Genomic DNA, 19,093 nt, shown 5'->3' with positions numbered 1-19,093 from the left:
CACAGGCAAAACAAGGATTTTCTCTCTTATTTTCTAACCAAAATAGAACGTTCAGATTGTGCTTGTGTATTATTCACTATTTACTCCACCTCATTTCTTCAGAGGAATCGCTACTAGAGAAATAAATTCCCCAGAGGAACGAGTCCACCTTTGGCCATACAATCGCCGCTTCCCACAGAACATAGGAGAAAGAGCTGTGAATCCACGCTATCTGTTGTTTAACAAATGAGCGCCTGGGTTCCAGTGGATTTATGTGAGTCCTGGGCTTATGCTGTTCTAGGATGGTCATGGTAAATCTGCTATTTTTGTCAAGGTGTGAAATGTATTCCACAGTTAAATCACACACAGGGGCCTTCTTAAGACAGTGTACCAGACACACCACACATACACACAACTACACATACATTCCTCCACACAATCTTGAGCTCCTGCATAACTTTTATGTGCTTCATTAAATTGTTTCTACTAGTAGAAACCCACATTGACAGCCTCATGGGTAGTTGGCTAACAGGCAGAAAAAGAAAGAACAAGAAATGGAAAGAGAGAGATAAATTTCCATGTGGCCTTGATTCATTAGTAGATACAGTCACATTACCTGTATGTGGATGACTGGCAAAGTCTGTTAAGAAAGAATACCATAAGGCAGCGGTCCCCAACCTTTTTTCGGTCCGGTTTATGCCCGACAATATTTTCACGGACCGGCCTTTAAGGTGTCGCAGATAAATACAACAAAATAAAACTAGTACCGGTACCAAAAAAAAAGAAGATTTATTATATATAACACATGTGAAAAGACCCAGGAAAACCGAGTTAACGATAAAAACGATAACAAAATAACGCTGAAAACCTTAAACATTTCACACCTGAGCCTCAACTCTCGCGGCCCGGTACCAAACGACTCACGGACCGGTACCGGTCCGAGGCCCGGGGGTTGGGGACCGCTGCCATAAAGTATAGAAATACTTCAGATAAGGGCTTTCAGCACATACCGTTTATACATTCTTCTTACTTTTTCTTCATATTTCAGGTCAAATTTATTTCTCCTCATCTTTCATTTTACTTTCATTTTACATCATCTACATCTACCGTCTAATGCCTAATTCTATTACCATTTTGTTCCCCTTCTTCCACTTTGCAGTAGGCTGATCTCCAAGTAATGGTCAATACCATTACTTAATCTCCTCTAATACATGAAATCAAGAAAGAAATAACCTTGTCTCTGTTGTCCTTTGTATGCTGCTAGAGGTAACCACAACTAGACATAGCCACAGCATTCTGCAGATTAGCTTTAAATCATATACTATACATGTTTTGAAGATGGTGTAATTAACATTTCATATAAAACAAAAAAAAAAATTATGTGTAATGCCCTAGAGAACACTGTGAGAAACTAATAGGATTTTCTTTATAGCTCCTTGCAAATAGCTATGATATAGTTGCTTGGATAGGGTATTCTCTTTTTACTCTTGTACTAGAGTCTGCCTGCTGCTGGAGTTACCTCAACCTTTTGATCTACGCCAGGTATGAGGATAACATATTGTTGATTCCTGCAGTCGCTGGGCGGCAATGACAGTCATCCCTCTAGGGATTATTTGGTGCACTGCGAGGGTTGGCTAACTGTTGCAGGCATAAATGAAGGTCCATTAAAGTGTTTAACAGTCCACTTTTTTTCCTTTCCCACTTTCTTTAAAGCAGTGGATTAGTGCGGTATATTTACAGTTCACAGAAGTTTGGCCAAAGGAGAAAAAAAACCCGACTGTGAAAATCAAATTAAAGCCAAGTGGAGAAACAGTTCTGCATCAGGCTATACCCCATTTAAGTTAGAACCCCTGGCAGCAACGGCACGGCGGCCTGCTTGCCACCATTGTCTGACACAAAATGACAGCACAGTGAGGAGATGCAACTCATGCTATCTAAACAACACCCCTGCCTGATTCCTGGAAATAGCAATTAATTACTCAGCTAATTTAAAGCAGCACCATGCTTGTCCTTAACAGCGGAATAATAGGACTAAACACATTAGAAGAATGAACAAGCTTAAAATATCTCCACAATGCATACATAACACTATACATTGATGGATCCCTTTGCAGAGGCACATATTTCTTCAATTTACGAGTAGCAGTCAGTAGCCCAGTAAAAAGGACAACACTGTATTTCTGCAGATTTAACTGAAATATTCTCCACTATTCTCACTGTCAACTCAGTGGCAGCATATTCATAACACACTCACATCAATGACCCAAAACATCCCACAGAACCTGTATAGTACTGTGACCTGCCAATAATGGATAACTTAACTGCTTGTGTGAAATATTGCCAGTAGACTGAAAAAAGGAGAGATCAGAGTACAATACTGTACTTTATGAGCACCATTCGGTAACATTGGTGTACTAGTGTTTGCCATTGCTAGCAAATGTGGTAATGATTAGCAAAATGGGAAGTGATTACCTTTTTTCTTTAAATAGAAACTAAAAATATGACAGGACAGTAAAGTATACAATCATGCAGAAAGTAACAAAATTGATTTAGTAGAGGAAAGCAACCAGAGGCTACAGAAAGAGAAAGAAGCGCAAAAAAAATAAAACAAATTGTTAACCTTGAGGGTAAAAAAAACCCAACTTCTATTTAAGAAGAGTTCAACTCCAAGAGTACAGCTGCTGTTCTTCCTCTTATAATGGTCACCATGATGAAGATAACCTGAGGCTTATTAAAAGATTCATTCCATACACACACAGCAGTGATCTCTTTTTATCATCCGCCTTCCTACTCAAAGTACAAGCTCACACGAGGCGTATGGGCTCTCGTTTGAAACTTCATCTCGAAATTAAGCCTCACTCATCTCTTTGCTTCACCTGAGGTGCAAAAAAACCAGTGAGTGAGAAATGGTGCAGAGCAGAATCAAAGTGAAAGAAGCACAGAGCAAAGATGCAAAGAAAGGAAAAGCTGAAGAGTGATGACAGATGGAGGACTGGAAAGAGAACAGTTAGAGAGATTTTATGTGAGTGAAGGCTTTATGCCTTTTAGGAAAAGCCAGTGCACCAACAAGCTGGGCATGTATTGGATAAAGTTGTAGTTAAAGTGGACAGATGAATACACTGAAAGACTAAGAAATGCAAAGTAATACACAGTAAAGGAGGTGAAGGTTAGCTTTCACCTTCAAACATTTCCTTTCATTCTTTATCTATTCAGTCACTACTCTGACACTGTTAAACACAGGGTACAAGTTAAAACTAAATGGAAATGTTCCTGTCAAAGGGCAAGGTTTTCACCAGACAACTGAAGCAATTTTCATACACATTTGTGTATTTGTGAGGAAAAAGATGTACTCAGAGAGGCAAAACCACAGAAGCGGGGTAGGTACACTTACCCCAACCTCTACGTGATCCGAGCCCTTGTCATCCTGCTTGTGGAGAATCTCAAAGTAGTATCGTCTGGATGAGATCAGACTAGAGGGGAAACAAGGAAAGAGCAATTATTATTATTAGATATTGAACATTACTTATATATATATATATATATATATATATATATATATAGGGTCAATCTATCTAAAATATGCTGTCCTACAGGCAAGAAGGCAAAAAAAATGGCAGTAAGCCACAATCTAAAAATCCTCATTTCCTGAATTAATCACGATCGATGCTGTGCATTAATTAATATTTTGCTCTTATGCAGGCTCCAGTATTTCTCTGAAACTCCTGGCTAGGCTAAGTAGAGGACTGATTTAAAGTTTTACTGGGTATATTTTTTCTTACAATGTGATAATGCAATATTTCAGTTTTAAAAACACTTCATGGATAACAGGCCTCCAACTGTTACTGCGTGGGAGACACCAAAACACTGCTGAACACATCATTACCCCTCAAAACACACATGCACATTAGTGTCATCATGCATATGTATCTATGCGTGGACTGTGATAAGTATTTCCTCCTATGATTTCTGGTGTTATCTGCAGTCATCTCCACCATTTTTGTGTCGTGTGATTTGCTCAGATCTTTCTTTGTTTCTGTTTCCTGTGACTATTTTCTTTGATGTTTTCCCTTCCTTTTCTTCTGTCTCCCGTTTGTCTCCTAACACAAATACAAACTGATTTTCTTTGATGAAGTCTTTGTTTTGAATTGAAAATAGCCTGACAAAAGCAGGACGGATGTGATTTTAAAAAATATAAGGGAAAAGCAAAAGGAAATAATTTTGTTATATGTGATTCTTGACACTATACCCAAGAGGAATCATGATAAGGATGCACAGATACTTCCGAGGAGGTAAGACAGGTTCTTAGAAGCCAGCTGAATGGCTGGAATAAGATCCAAGCCATCAATATATATGACCCACTGATCAGCAGATACACAACTGAATACAAAAATAATAATAATAATAAAATGGTCACAGGAGGAGACAGATGCCACTGACATCAAGACACGAATACTCCTCACAACGCACTGAGATCTCCACCTGAAGTCCAACACCCTGAGGCTCTATGAACAATGGAAAGAGGGAGAGCGAGCATTAGTGAGTGTCAGAGCCACTATTCAGGATGAAATATGGATGCATCCATAAATACATCACGAAGATAGTCCCCTGAGATGAGCTGCTCCAAGAGTGTCTCAAGCAGCTGAAGACATAACAGGAACAGGAAGAGGAATGGCTTTGTGGAAAACCAAACTGCATGGGGTGTACCAATGACAGACAGAGGAAGTGACTGACATAAAGAAATCCTACCACTCGCTAGAGAAAGCCTGCCTAATGGACAGCACAGAGTATTTGATCATGCGAGTAGAAGAACAAACTAAGGATCAGATCCATGGAGGCTTCAGTAGCCATAGCAGACAGAACCAAGGTTGCAGATTGTGCAAAGGTACCCCGGAGATTATCCAACACATTGTAGCAGGGTGTAAGATGCAAGCTGGGACAGTGTACAGGAATATTTGTGGCTCATATGAACTAAAAGTCCTAAAGCGTCCATGGAAGACACTGACAGAAGTGGTTGAGAAGAACAGGGTTAAGATCTTATGGACATGCTGCTCAACCAATCAGACATAGGACCAGAGGCCTATACTTGTGATAGATCTCTGGAGACTAAATCTCCAAAAAGTTGATTCTGTTCATCTGGACGTAGCGTTTTGTGGGAGAAACGTTTCGTCACTCATCCATGTGACTTCTTCAGTCTCAGCTGACTGCAGGTTTCCCCAGTCTTATAAACAGTACATTTGCATAATGACTGAAACCAGCCCACTGAAGGAAAAATGGGCTGGGAGGTCAGTTCCTTAATCTTAATTATGCAAATTCTCATGACCATTGATCAACAACCACTGACCAAAACCCTGCAGACTAAAGTGATCCCAGTGGTAACAGCAGCATTAGGAGCTGTGACCACCCCCAAACTGGAAGACTGGCTCCAGCACAACATCAGAAGGCAAGAATTTGATGCACAGTATCCAAAGTCTCATCAGTGTATCAGTTTGTCCAGGTATCTGGACAAGAATTTATACACATATGTTTAATTTTGATCTAAACGTTGCCCTACTGTAGAGCTATAATTGAAACAACATGTCTTGGTTGAATTTAGGTGGAATTGAGCATATATTTTACAATTTAAAACACCCCTTAACAGTTAGACTGTGTGTGTGTGTGTGTGTGTTTTCATTTCTGATGTTGTTGACCGAGTTGAAAGAAAAGGACAAAAGCTGAAGGAGGATGGTCACGTGTCCCCCCCCTCCCCATGCATAAACGCCGCTGCATCATCCGGCTGCCCAGCTTTCTGTAACCAATAAATCATTGCAGGTGCACGGGAGCAGTGACAGTGTGCTAAGGTCACTCTCTCATGAACAGGGAATATCTCTCTGTGCTGCTGCTAAAATGGCACTCAGAAAAGTAAGTGCCACTTTCAGCTTTTGGAACCCTGCTTGCCCTCTCCCAAACGATTCAAACATCACTCCATTCATAACCCCGTGATTTACGCTGAGCTGTGATTAAAATCCAAAGACAAATCTTATATTTAACTCACCGCTGTTAAAACACAGTGAAAAGACCCATCATGGTTAATGTTAGATATGCAGCAGGTTTGAGTAATTGAGACTTGAGAAGAGACCAGTAGGCAATAAACAGTGAAGGATATCACATGAAACTATTACAATCAGACACCAGTTTTAAAAAGGGGAATTTATTAGAGAAACTAATCTCCCTGTCCTAATTCTACCAAATATCATTTTTGGTTAACACATGCCATCTTTTATTTTCCCCTGACCAACCTGGCTTACTAATCAATTTTTTGGACTTTTAGCATATCCACTTCACATCTGTGCCCAAACAACTTGAGATCATTTTAGAGAATATGATCCTATTTCCTGAACCTTCATTAGATTGTCTACTTAAGCCTATAATCTGACTCGATCTGGGGGATAATTTAATATGAGAACAGAGAGGATGCAGCCTGCCGCCACAATATTTCTGTATTACATTGATTAAAGATATGAAGGACAATCACATTAAAATAAAAGCTGAATACAACATACTACTGCCTGTCAACGTTTGACATCTCTTTCCTTTAGCTCCACTCTTACAGATGCAAGCCTATTCACGGCACACTTGTCCGGCACAGGTTTGCTTCCCTTACTAGTTAAAAGAAGCTAGAAAAACCAAACACACAGAGAGACAGCAGATAAAACTATAACTGAAACAAAGGCAAAGTAAGACAAAGAAAAAAAAACGTATCACACAGAGAAGCAAATAATGGAAAAATATGAAGAGAGCAGAACATTAAGTTTTATTCACGTACTTTTCTGTCCCTTGTTTATCTATTCCCTTTATAACTTCACAGTCATTTTGTAGGCCATTTCACATTTGATTTGTGTAATTTTGTTCCACTGTTCGTATATTTGTTTACCCATGAGAGAATAACTGTTGGCAGCTTTCGGCTTATAGCTATTTCCTGTTTTAAACTTTACATAAATTTGTATCTTTGCCTTGTTTCTGTTTTCAGTCTGGTGTGAAAAATATGAAGATTTTTTTTTTTTTTGGGGGGGGGGGGGGGGAATAAAGAACCGGAAAAAGATTTGAATCAAGAATAAGTTTTCAAAAATGAATATGACAAATTATGATGAAGAGAATTTGAGATACTTCAAAGTGTTTTATAAAACTGAAAGAACGCAACAAAAGATGGAGAATGAGAAAGGCAAACAAAAGAGCATAGAGGAACAGTGTAGGAGGACTGGTCACACCAATCGTGATGGATGATGAGGCAGGCTCCGGACGAAAGAGATGAAGTGACAAAGACACAGACGGAAAGAAAGATGAAGGAGAAGCGATAAATAGCAAATGAACTGAAAGAAAAAAAACCACAGGGAATTATAAATGATTTTTTGAAGGAAAAAATACATTACAGTGAATACCACTGATCACTGATCGCATCCTGCCAGAAAAGAAAAGGGGAAAAACATTAAAGAACAAGTGAAGGGCAAATGAGAGATTTAAGAGGAAAGAATAACTATTAGTGTGTGACTCAGAGGATGAGTAGAGGACACAAAACAGCAGTCTAATTGCCTGACTAATTGGGGTCTTTGTTTCCAGTTTCCCTTCATTGGGCTGAATGGATAGCGAGACAAAGAAACTTGACTTGGCTGGATAACAGAAGAACAGACTGTTGAAGATAAATACAGAGAATATCTTGAGTGCCTGCCGGGTATCTGCTACCTTTAAAGTATAAAATATTTATTTGCCATGAAATGTATAGAAAATCCTCTCACAGAATCGTACAGAAAAGTGTTGGACCAAAGAAATACTCTCACACCAGCAGACTGACAAACACACACACTCAGAATTACTGATCTGGTTTGCAGTGAGCAGAAGTGAAGTGAAATAAAGGCAGTATACTGTCCTCCCCTGGTTAATACCCGTCCTTCTTCTCCTATTGTGAAATCATGACACACTCTCCAATCTGCCAATGGCCACGGCAATTTCCTGATTCTACTTTTTCAATATCTCTTCTCTTTTTCAAACTCAATTTCTCATTACGCTATCTGACTGTCACCCTGTCCCCATCTCTCTCCCTTGCCCGATTCCTCCCTCTCTAATACCCACAGGTGGCCTTTAAAAAAAAAGACCCTTCTCGGTGAGTACACTTCTTTAAACTACATTAATGATACCAGTGTTTAGAGCTGCCCCAAGGAGGCCCACAAACTTCACTTTTCTCTCCTTGCGCTCTCCCCTCTTCATTCCATTTCTCATACATTCCTCTAATCCATCAGAGAGCTATCGCGCTGCTCTTCCCTGCAGCCTCAATAAATCCTCTTTCTTCCATCCCCTCCCTTCGCTCTGCCCCTCTCCGTTCTCCTTCATCCCCATCCTCTTTCCCCATCTCTCGCTCCCTCTCTTTTTCGTGTCCGTCACTTCTTTCTGGCTCTTCTCACAGAGTCTCCTTTTCCTTTATCTACCACATCCAATTCCCCCATATGTAATTATCTAATACAACATTATAGCATTACTTTCTCCAGTGCCTTCCTCCCCCCCGTCCATGTGAAGAAAAAAAAAATAACTACACTTGGTGGGAGTATTTGTGCTGCGCTAAAGCAGATGCTTTTTTGATCACAATGAAGTGCAACTATAATTATTACACTACATCAAGGTAAATCTATAGAACATGTACAAGTGACTGAAAATTTATCTGCAGCTAAAAGATATACACGGATAATTCGTGTGATATTTTATGCCGTTTTTTTGTAAAGTCACAGTACCCACTATTTTAGTGCCATAAACACTCATTAATGCACCAAACATGCTTTAATCCACACATTAAAAAAAAACTACTTTAAAAAAATCTACCATTTGTTGAGCAGTGCAGCAGCCTGGCTGTTTCAGAGATGCTCTGATCCTGGCCACACTGACTTGGATCTCATCAAAACCGTTGAGGTCTTTAAACTGACACACATTGCCTGAACCCAACTGAGTGTTCTCTTTATGTCTAATAAATGCCAGATATTTCTCATCTGTTTTAATATTCATGAACGACTTTCACAGAGTTTCACATACTCAGAAAAAGAGTACAAGAAGATCAAACACTGATTCCTGCCTCACCTTGGCACACCTGGCCAACTGTTAACCTGTTAAAAGTGTCAAGTTTTCAGTTTCCAGTGTAGAAACCATGTGACAAGCACTCTATATAGAGCTGACACCTTTAAGCACAGTTGGATTCAGTTTATTAACAGGATTTCATAGCAAAACAAAAAATATATATATTTAAAAAAAACTAATGTGCTAATGATGTGTCAGAATTCTTTTCTAAATACTGATCTCTTCTTATCACATGCTGAAAGATCCTGGATATTCCAGTCAATTTCCAAACAGCTTACATGTCACTTTGCTGGCTGCTCAGTATGTAAAGTTAGACTAACCTCACCCTTCATCAACATGACTGTCGGTCGCACTCCTGCATTACTGCCAATCAGATGTTAGTTTCTGCAGTTTTACACAGCTCAAAGTACATCAACACCCGAAATTCATTCTGATCAAACCTAAGCCACTGCACACTTGAACAGAAAGAAACTCTCGAGCAGAGATTTGCATCTCAGCAGGCTCCTGTCACTCATAGAAACAGATGGTGGAGTAAAGGCCCGAGGGAGGAAAGCAGGACAGAGAAGTCACGGCAGATTGTTGGCAAACAGCTTCATTCTAGTTCAACTGTTACAGGGTATCAGCCAATTACTATCAGCAGAAAGAGGTTAGAAGGTCCTCACACGCAACCAGGGCCATATGTGCACACAAGGAAACAGAGGTCACTTACATACAAAAAAAATAAAATAAAAATACTAAGAGATCCCAACTGGAATCAACATCGAGTGTCTTAACGAGGCAGCAATTTTGGAGTGATATAGCAGCAATTTATAGTTTTGATTGCTGTCGTACTTCCTAATATGAAATTGAAATTGAACAAAGGTTCAATTTGGCTGAAATCTGGTGACCATGAAGGTCAGAGCATATCATTCAAATCTTTTTTATACTTATCAAACCATTCAGGAACTCTGCTTCAGCCATCCTGGATAATACCACTCCCATCAGGTTAAAAATGCTTCACAGGAAAGTGGTAATCACTCATAACATTCTTTTATTGATTTTCAGTAATACGTCCCTCGATGGGCAAAAATGGATCAAAACCACGCCAGAAAAAAGTCTTTCAGAGCATATCATGAAAGCCAGAAGATGCAATGCTCAGCTCGTGTGCGCGCTAAATCTGTATTCCTATGATGTCATGTGCAAAAATCTCTACACTTTCCTCTCTCAAAGTACTAAAATCTCTTCACCAGCTAATAGCCAACAGTGCTTAAATGATTCAATTATAGATACTGAGAGATCCCATAGAGAAATAACTGGTCATTCTCCACTAGGTTTCACTCAGTGTTGCTGCAAAAGGTGCAGTGGACTCTCTCCTCCCAGTTACTATCAGTCCTTGAGGTTCTTTACCAAGTCATGCATATAAACAAAACAAAACAAAACTATTGAAATAGAAGTAAAAATGCAAAGGAAGAAGAAAAAAGGTGGTAAAGAAGAAGTAAAAACAAAAAATCCATCACATGTCACATGTGTACTCACACAAACTGAAGAACAGATCCATGTGTCTTTGGAAGATTTGAGTGTGAATGGCATTTGGAGCTTATGAATTGAATACTGCTCCTTCTAAATGCCAAATGTGGTATCACAGACAACCTTAGAATCATTTTCGACCTTTGCTTCTCATCACATCACTGCCAAAGTTCAGAAACAACCATTTCTGATTCGAGGCATTACAGACTGAAGGAAACGATTCTCAGCATTCTGCATTCAACAGAAGGTTCACACTAAAAGTTAAGGAAACAGTCAGTGTGCCAGGGGCTGGTTCTGTGACCCAGCGTTTTCTGTTATTTTTTATTGTTGATTTCTTATGTTAATATTATGTTAAAATCATGTCCTGTTCTTAAGTTAAGGGTAGAGTTGAGTTGTTTTGTATTAGTTATTTCAAAACTTTAAGTTCTATTATTATTATTATTAGTTTGTCTTTGTTAAGTTTTAGTCTGGTTTATGTTTTTTCTATGTTCCCCTTGTGTCTCTCCTCTGTGTCCCTCTCTCTCTCTTACTCCCTCTGTCTCTTTTGTCAAGCTTGCGTGTCCCAGTTCATGTCTCTCCATGTTTCCTGTTTTATTTTGAAAGTATTGTGTTTCTCTATTCAGTGTGCTTAGTTATACTCTTCCCCTGTGCATCATTATGTTCGTTTGTGTTAGCTGTGTCTCCCCATGTGTTTCCACTTTCCTCATTACCCTTATGTGTATTTAATCTGTGTGTTTACATTCAGTCTTTGTCAGGTCGTCGGTTTGGTTTCATGTCTAGCCACACCATGTCTCAGAGTTCTTCTTACTGATCACGTTCATGTTCAGTTTATTTCATAGTTCCATAGTCGCATGTAGCTGTTTATGTCACGGACCCAGTTCCAGGGATTCGGGGTCCGTGAGCAGTCTGGACTACTATTGTAGTTATTATCATTATTATTGTGGTTGTTGTTATTATGGTTGTGTCTGCTGTCCTGTTTTCCGTGTTGGTGTACTGTCAGGTGTTTATGGGTGTGTGCATGTGTGTGAGGGTGCGGTCGTGGCAGGCACTTCTAGGCCTGGTGGGTGTGGCCATGCCAGCTGACCAGTCCCACCCAGGAATCCACACACACCTGGCGCCGATCAAGCCTCGTCAGAGGAGCTTCAAAACAGTGTGGCTGAGAGCTCCTCGACGCTGGATCGTTGAGTGACTTCCCGTCAGTCTTAGTTTATCGTGCAAGGTTAGTGCAAGTCTGCTGTTAGGTTTTGTACTCATGACTGCCTTTTGTATGCGTGTTTCCTCAGGAGGAATTGTGGCGACCAGGAGGCAGCACACGGACAGTACACAGGGAACGGAGACAGAGCACGGAGCACGGGATAAAGGAGAAGACACGGAACGGGAGTTGGGATCGCACGGGGAATTTATTGTTGTTTGGATTGTCACCACTGTAAATAAACGCACTGCCTTCAGCGCCAAGTCCTGCATTTTGGGTCCTCATTTCTCACATGCCCACGGTCTGCCAGCCAGACCGTGACAGTTTAGTTCCACGTCCTTGTCTCTCATCCCAGTTTTCATAGTTTATTAGTTATTACCCAGTTTAGGTTTTCAGCGTTTTCAGCCAAATAAACGGCTCGCCTTTTGCTTAAACCATAGTTTGTTTCTCCAGTGTCTGCATTTGGGTCCACTTTCTCACTCCCACACAGACTGTGACACAGTGTTTGATTAAATTTTTGCAATGGAACTTTTACTTTAACTGAAAAATTTCAAACTGAAAAAATGTAAATACTTTAACAAATTAAATAAAAATACAAATCACAAAAACTAAATGCACCAAAAATTAAGTGAAACTTTTTTTTCACATCAAAACCACATATAATAAATATACACAACCTTTTTCAGTTCTTTTCAGCGTACAACTACCTCTTCACACTGTTGTATTTGTATTACAATACCTGTTCTGAACTTCTTAAATTTTGTCCCTGAAACTAATAAAAACTGAACTTTTTCAAAGAAATACCGTGAAATCCCCCAAATATGCAAATCTACTCTGGAAACTAATAAACTAACTGAAAAGAAAAATTCTAATTCAATGAAAAAAAAAAAATCAAAGCAATAATAACTTGTGGTGCTGGCAAGATTTTTTTCAGCAATTAAAATGATATTCCGATTCAGCAATACTGCCACATACAGATTTACAAAAGCAAAGAAATGGATGAGCCAGACTAGCAGCACAATAGCTCCCAATAAAAAGGAACACAATAAGGCACCACGTTTTGGAAATGTGCAAATGCAAATGCAAAAAACAGTACATGTCTGAAAATAGGATAATAAACTCATGTGACTAAAGGTGGTGAGTTAGGGTGGTGAGTATCTTTTATGATCCATTGGGTTTGGGCAGTGCATCAATGCTTGTGTATCTCCTGGAGGGCAGGAAAATCACCTCTGAAGTGCGTTGCATTCCTCTACGGTGCAGTTTTTGTACAAGATGATACAGCAGCACAGCAGGATGCTTTCAATGGAACTGAGAATGCTGGAGCTCACGCTAAATTTCTCCAGGTGCCAGAGGTTGTACAGGGGTTGTTGAGTCTTCCTCATCATATTATTGGTGTGCATGTGGACCGTTTGGGATCCTCTGTGATGGTCATCTGAGGTTCTGTTAATGTAAACGGGGTCATGCTCTCTCCTTGTCTGCTTGAAATCCACGATCAGCTACTTGGTCTTATTAACACTGAGGGCAAAGTTTTCTTGGTTATCAAGAAACCATTGTGTCAGATGGCTGATCATCCATGGTTATACCCATCATACTACTTCTAATCTTCAACTAATTGCCAATCACGTTCCAATTTGAGAGCCAAAAAATGTTCTAAAATCGAGCAGAGCAGCAGCCCAGCTCGGTCTGAATTCAGGATGGTTCAACTTATAGAATTTTAATAAATGTCAATCACGCCCTGGTGTTGTGTGTGCAGCCTGAGGCTCTGTTAGCGGTTTCAGAGAGACGAGATAGTGTTGACAGGGTCATCCGAGTTCCTTATCTGACTACTTCACTGTCACTCATCAAGCTGTTGTGACAGCACCTAGCAGGCACTGCCAAACTATCAATTCACAGCAGAGGCGGAGACAGATAAAAAATTATCTCAAATTGACACTGTTATTCGATTAAAAGTCAAAACAACATATTCTGCTGGCATCAGAAAAAAAAAAGTTTTTTGTGCTTCTTACTTTGATTTGATGTTTTTAAAGTTTGATTTTAAATGCACAGAAATGTAACAACAAAATATGTTCTATGTTTAGTGTCATTTGATTAAACACAGTAGAGCACTGCTGACTCAGATTCTGGTGTTGAAACTCCCCGAGTGTATACCAAGAGGAGGAAAACACCCTGGATGGATCACCATCACAGGCAGAAAACGAGAGAACCTGCGGAAAATCCACCAAGACTCTGCAAGAACATGCAAACTTGACACAGAAAGAGCCTAAACAGCAGAACCTTCTTTCTGTAAGGCAGAAAATGAATGTGGGGACATATTAAAGAAACTGGAGCTGTCAAATGTTTTCTATTGTTCTTCACAAATAAAAGAGTAGCTGTCAAATGATGATCAAATATTATTTATATTGTGTTCCAAAAAACGAGCATGTCACCAGAAATCTAAAAATTGGTTTTAGTGGTGGTACTATAATTCATTTGAGGATATGCTTACACAAATCCTTACTTGGATCTATTTCAATGAGGAACTAAAAAGTGTCTTGAAAGCAAGGAAAGGGCTGAAAGAGAATATCAACACCCTCTATTTTCAAATTTTAATAAGCTTAATCATATTAACCACAAATACACCCACTCACTAATAGCATGAGTCATCACCTCCAGGAGTTGATAGCCAGGTGGTGTAGATGACTGTGGATGACATCTATTAAAACTGCCACCTAGGATGAACTTCCACACTTCATGGCAACAGGAAGGCCAACATGTGAGAAATACATCATTCCAGCTGGTCTTTGAACTGCGTGCACACAGAGAAAGCATTCCTACTTCTTCCCCTTTTACTGCTTTTAATTCAATGTTGCACTGTTATTGTCACTATGACACGAGGTTCAGCAAGAGAGAAAGAGTGGACCACAAAAAACGAGCAACAAACGTGAGCGATCCTTGAAGGGAAAGATGTGGCAGATGAACGCACGTTATCCAAGATGACTACATGTTTGATTTGATCTGTTTTATGTGTGCCTGTCCATCTATTTAAATATGCTTAACTCTGTGGATGTACGTTTTCTAGTTGCAGTTGCCTCTGATTGCATTGTATGGAGACCTCCAACAGCCAAGTGAAGAGTTTAAAGTGAACCTCTCAACAACAATATGTTTCATTCTCTGACAATATGATTCAGCCCTGCAGCAGCCATTAGTCACTGTTCACTCAACTCTACTACAATCTGCTGTACAGGTCCAATGAACCAAGACATATAAATAACCACAGTCCAGTGTGTGAAAAAAACGAAATAACCTTGCTAACGTAGGAGTGTCTGTGTTTCACTCTGCTCTCCTCTGTTCAATTACATTTCTGACGGCTGCTCTCTGTTTGGCTCCGTTCTGCTCTGTACTGTTTGACTCTTTTAGACTCCATTTTAATATAGCGCTGTCTCATTCCATCTAGTTCTGAGCCCACTATGAATAAAACCAAGAACAGCAGCAGTGTGAGAGCTGTTTTAAATTGCAGTTTTGATTAAGGCTTTGTGCAGAACTTAGCTATGGCAGAATGAAGTCTGTAAATAGGCTCAAATGGCCCTGAACTTATTCTCCAATAACAAATTGTACAAGAAGATCAGGCTGACAAGGGCCTCATGTGTAATGACTTATAATTTTCGCAGTGCCCATCTACGAAATTGAGTGTAATAAAAACCCGGGAACACTGAAATCATTTAGTTTTGTTCGATTATTCCTTGATTTTATCAGGTTTACAGATCTTTGAAATTACCAGGTTATAAAATCTAATGAGCGATAATAACAGCTGCTCACGTCGTCTCTTTTTTTAAATAAAAAATAGACGGAAAGCGATATGTTATTCGCTTCTGCACTGCTAATTTGCTCATTTCAATTCCATCCCATCTAATTTGAAGAATACCTTCTTATGAAGGCATGGCAATTAATCCTTCTGCACAGATTTGCCACGTTTGGGAGGATATCCTGCCACAAACAGATCGAGTGCAATGGTGTGTGAGGGATGCAAGTTGCACGGGGCAGCACAGGGAACATGCGGAAAATGACAAATTAATTTTTTTTTGCTTTGAGGTCCCACAATAAAGCCATTAGCTGCAGAGCAGACTTTCAAATGGTGCAGTATTTAACAAGCACATTCACATTAATGCAGACAGGCCTGTATTTTTTTGCGTGCAAAAGTATGAACATGTTCTCTGATGTACACCCACACATGAAATAGCAAAACCGATTTTGTATAATTATATTGAAACTGACTTTCATGTCCTCTTTGACATGGCTCCTCTAAAGCAAGTGAAAGTGAGCAGCTATAAAATCAAAATAGATTTGACTTCAGTTATCAAGCTTAAAAGCGCACAATTTTCAACTTGCTTCATGTCTGGGACGAACAAAATAAATAAATAAATAATGACATGACAGAGAAATCATAAATCACTTTACACATCAAGGCCAGGAAACATTAAACGCTTTCGGAGAGGTAGATAAAGGCAACAACTGCTGTGTGTTAATCATCGTTATATCAGATTTCATTGGGATAGACAATGCGCAGTCCAGCCTTGTTCTCTTGAACACTTCCCCTTGACTGGCATAAGTTAAAAAAAATAACGACAACACACCCAAAATACTTTTAAGCAGATGCAAAATACATTCACACGCAGAAACACAGTAACAGGTCACAAAACTTGAAGTGTCACACTCAAATTCCTCTGCTGCACAACCTTTTTAATGTTCCTGTCATAATCTGCCTTCACGCTTGGTTGCTTTGTTGTTGTCTTGTTATTGTGGGAGACTGCAATATACTTGTCAGACAGGAAAAGAAAATAGAAAAACTTTCAACCGCATCCTTCTGTCTCTTCTTCCATTTCATTTTTGTCACCACTTTGCTCTCCCTCGTAGGCTGGTGAGCTTTCCGTGCTAACCAGACCCAGTTAATCCTACGCACAGAGATAAAGTAACACTTGCACATACAACATTCATGAATAAAAAGGACTTCAGCATTATGATTTGGTTTTATCCCGTCACAAAAACAACCTACACATAACAAACCTGCCAAAAAACAAAAGCACGTAGGCACAAACCGTGACGATAACCTACCAAAACCTCCAAAGCAAACACAATTTAAAAGCACACACACTGAGGTGTTACGTATGTGTAACTTCCAGCCAAGAACCACACTACCACTTTTTTGTCATGAAGACCTGGAATAAGAACAGACTGTACAAACACACAAGAGACTAAACTGTGTGCGTGGGTATAGCTTTACAAAAAACAAGAAAAAAAATTCAGCACCAGTAACGATGAGAATTCAATATATGATTAGACGCTGGTGTGATGGAGAGAGTCAGCCTGAATAAACTGTAATGTAAAATCAATACTGTAATCAATATAAAGAACGTAAAGTTCATTGTGAAACATATTCCCTGAATGTGTGCCATCTCATTGGATTTTCATAGCTTGGGATGTGGTTTCTTTTGATAATGGAACCATCACACTGGGGATATAAAATGGCAAGCAGGCATGACTGATTTTCATAGTACCATTATTATCTTTAATCATAATATAGAGCTGCGTTTGGAAGTATCATGTTCAGTATATTTTATTTTAAAACTGAATTTCAAAAACAGCTGTATAGTGTTACACAAATGGCCTTTGGGACGGGAATAATCTGGGCCTCTGATTTTTTTTATGCATGTTTCTATGGTATGTATGCATGTATTTTTTTTATGCATTGTATGCATCTATGATTTCAACCTTCCACTAGATCCAGTGAGACATTTGTCAGTGTTACCTGAACACCTACACTGACTTAGAGCGTCACCTCAGAGGTCCATTTACACATCCAACCAACACTTCTGATGTTATCACACTGTATGTTCTGTCACTTTCTTTGTTTTTGCTGGTCTGGAGCATTCAGGTGTGTGTTAAAACAATACCAAAGAGTACAGACAACAGCAATGCTCTTGAAGAAGCAATTGTTTCTGCCAATTAGTTGGCGAAGGGTTATATGGTAATTTCCAAACAATTTCAAATCCAGGTGTGGACGTTCCTGCAAATTCATCCCAAGGTCAGACCGAGCAATGTTCAGAGAAATGTTAGAGTCTGAAGGCCTCAGTTAGCATGTTAAACGTTAAAGTTCATGAGAGTACAATTAAAAGAAGACTGAAAATGTATAATTTGTTTGGCTTTCTAGGAGAAAGCTTCTTCTCTCTAAAAAGAGCATGGCAGCATGGTTTAGATTTGACAAGTTTTATCTGAACAAATAGTTTTTATAGCGTCGTTTGGACAGATGAGAGCAAAGTGGAGATGCAGCATCTCCATAATGCACAGTACCAGTTTTGGTGAAAACCAAACACAGCACAACAGCACAAACACTTTATACCATCGGAAGGTTGCCGGTTCGAGCCCCGGCTTGGACAGTCTCGGTCGTTGTGTCCTTGGGCAAGACACTTCACCCGTTGCCTACTGGTGGTGGTCAGAGGGCCCGGTGGCGCCAGTGTCCGGCAGCCTCGCCTCTGTCAGTGCGCCCCAGGGTGGCTGTGGCTACAATGTAGCTTGCCATCACCAGTGTGTGAATGTGTGTGTGAATGGGTGGATGACTGGATATGTAAAGCGCTTTGGGGTCCTTAGGGACTAGTAAAGCGCTATATAAATACAGGCCATTTACCATTATAACTGTCAGGACTGTGGTGGAGGGATCATTATTTTGATTTCTGGTTTCTTTGCAGCCACAGGAACTGGACACCTTGCAGTCATTGAGTCGACAATGAACTCCTTCTCCACTGTCCACAGTATTCTATAGTCAAATGTGAGGTTGTCTATCTGACAGCTAAAGCCTTGGGCAAACTGGGTCATGCAAGAGGACAATGATCCCAAGCACAGCAGCAAATCTACAACAGAACGGCTGTAAAATAAAAGAATTAAAGTCTTGCAGTGGCCCAGACAAAGGCCAGACTTCAACCCAACTGAAAGGCTGTGTTGGGACCTTAGGAGAGCTGTGCATAAATGAATTGTCACACACTTGAATAAACCGAAGCAATGTTGTAAAGAAGAGTGGGCCAAAATTCCTCCAGAATGACATAAGAGATGGATTAAAAGAAAAAAGATTACTTTAAGTTGCTTCAAGTTATTGCTGCTCAAAGCAGCTATGAAAGCTATTCAATCATGGAGAGTATTTATTTATTGCACTCACCGCTTCTGCATTTTGGCTTATTTTTGTTAAACAAATAATTACACAGTGTAATACATCATGTATTGTTGTTCATCTCTAATTTTATGCCCTGGTAAGAACTAAGACAACCCACACAGAATGTGAGCTTTCTTTCTACACTG

At 39.7% G+C, this 19,093-nt stretch overlaps 1 protein-coding gene across 1 annotated transcript in view; it reads right to left on the bottom strand.

The window, feature by feature from the left end:
- The window catches only part of b4galnt4a (beta-1,4-N-acetyl-galactosaminyl transferase 4a), a 155,326-nt gene that overhangs the window by 22,144 nt on the left and 114,089 nt on the right, over window positions 1-19,093 (bottom strand). Inside the window, exon 8 of the mRNA XM_086298183.1 lies at window positions 3,371-3,449. Coding sequence (XP_086154309.1) covers window positions 3,371-3,449 — 79 coding nt within the window. The remainder of the gene's footprint in view (window positions 1-3,370; window positions 3,450-19,093) is intronic.

This window comes from Aulonocara sp. 'chitande type north' Nkhata Bay, linkage group LG7 (assembly GCF_057382095.1).
Source record: "Aulonocara sp. 'chitande type north' Nkhata Bay isolate Kocher_YH1m ecotype deep benthic linkage group LG7, A_spYH_male_GT1.1, whole genome shotgun sequence".
In the NCBI taxonomy this organism is placed as follows: Eukaryota; Metazoa; Chordata; class Actinopteri; order Cichliformes; family Cichlidae; genus Aulonocara; species Aulonocara sp. 'chitande type north' Nkhata Bay.
Note: the sequence above shows the minus strand (reverse complement) of the source record. Positions and strands in the feature narration are given on the sequence as shown.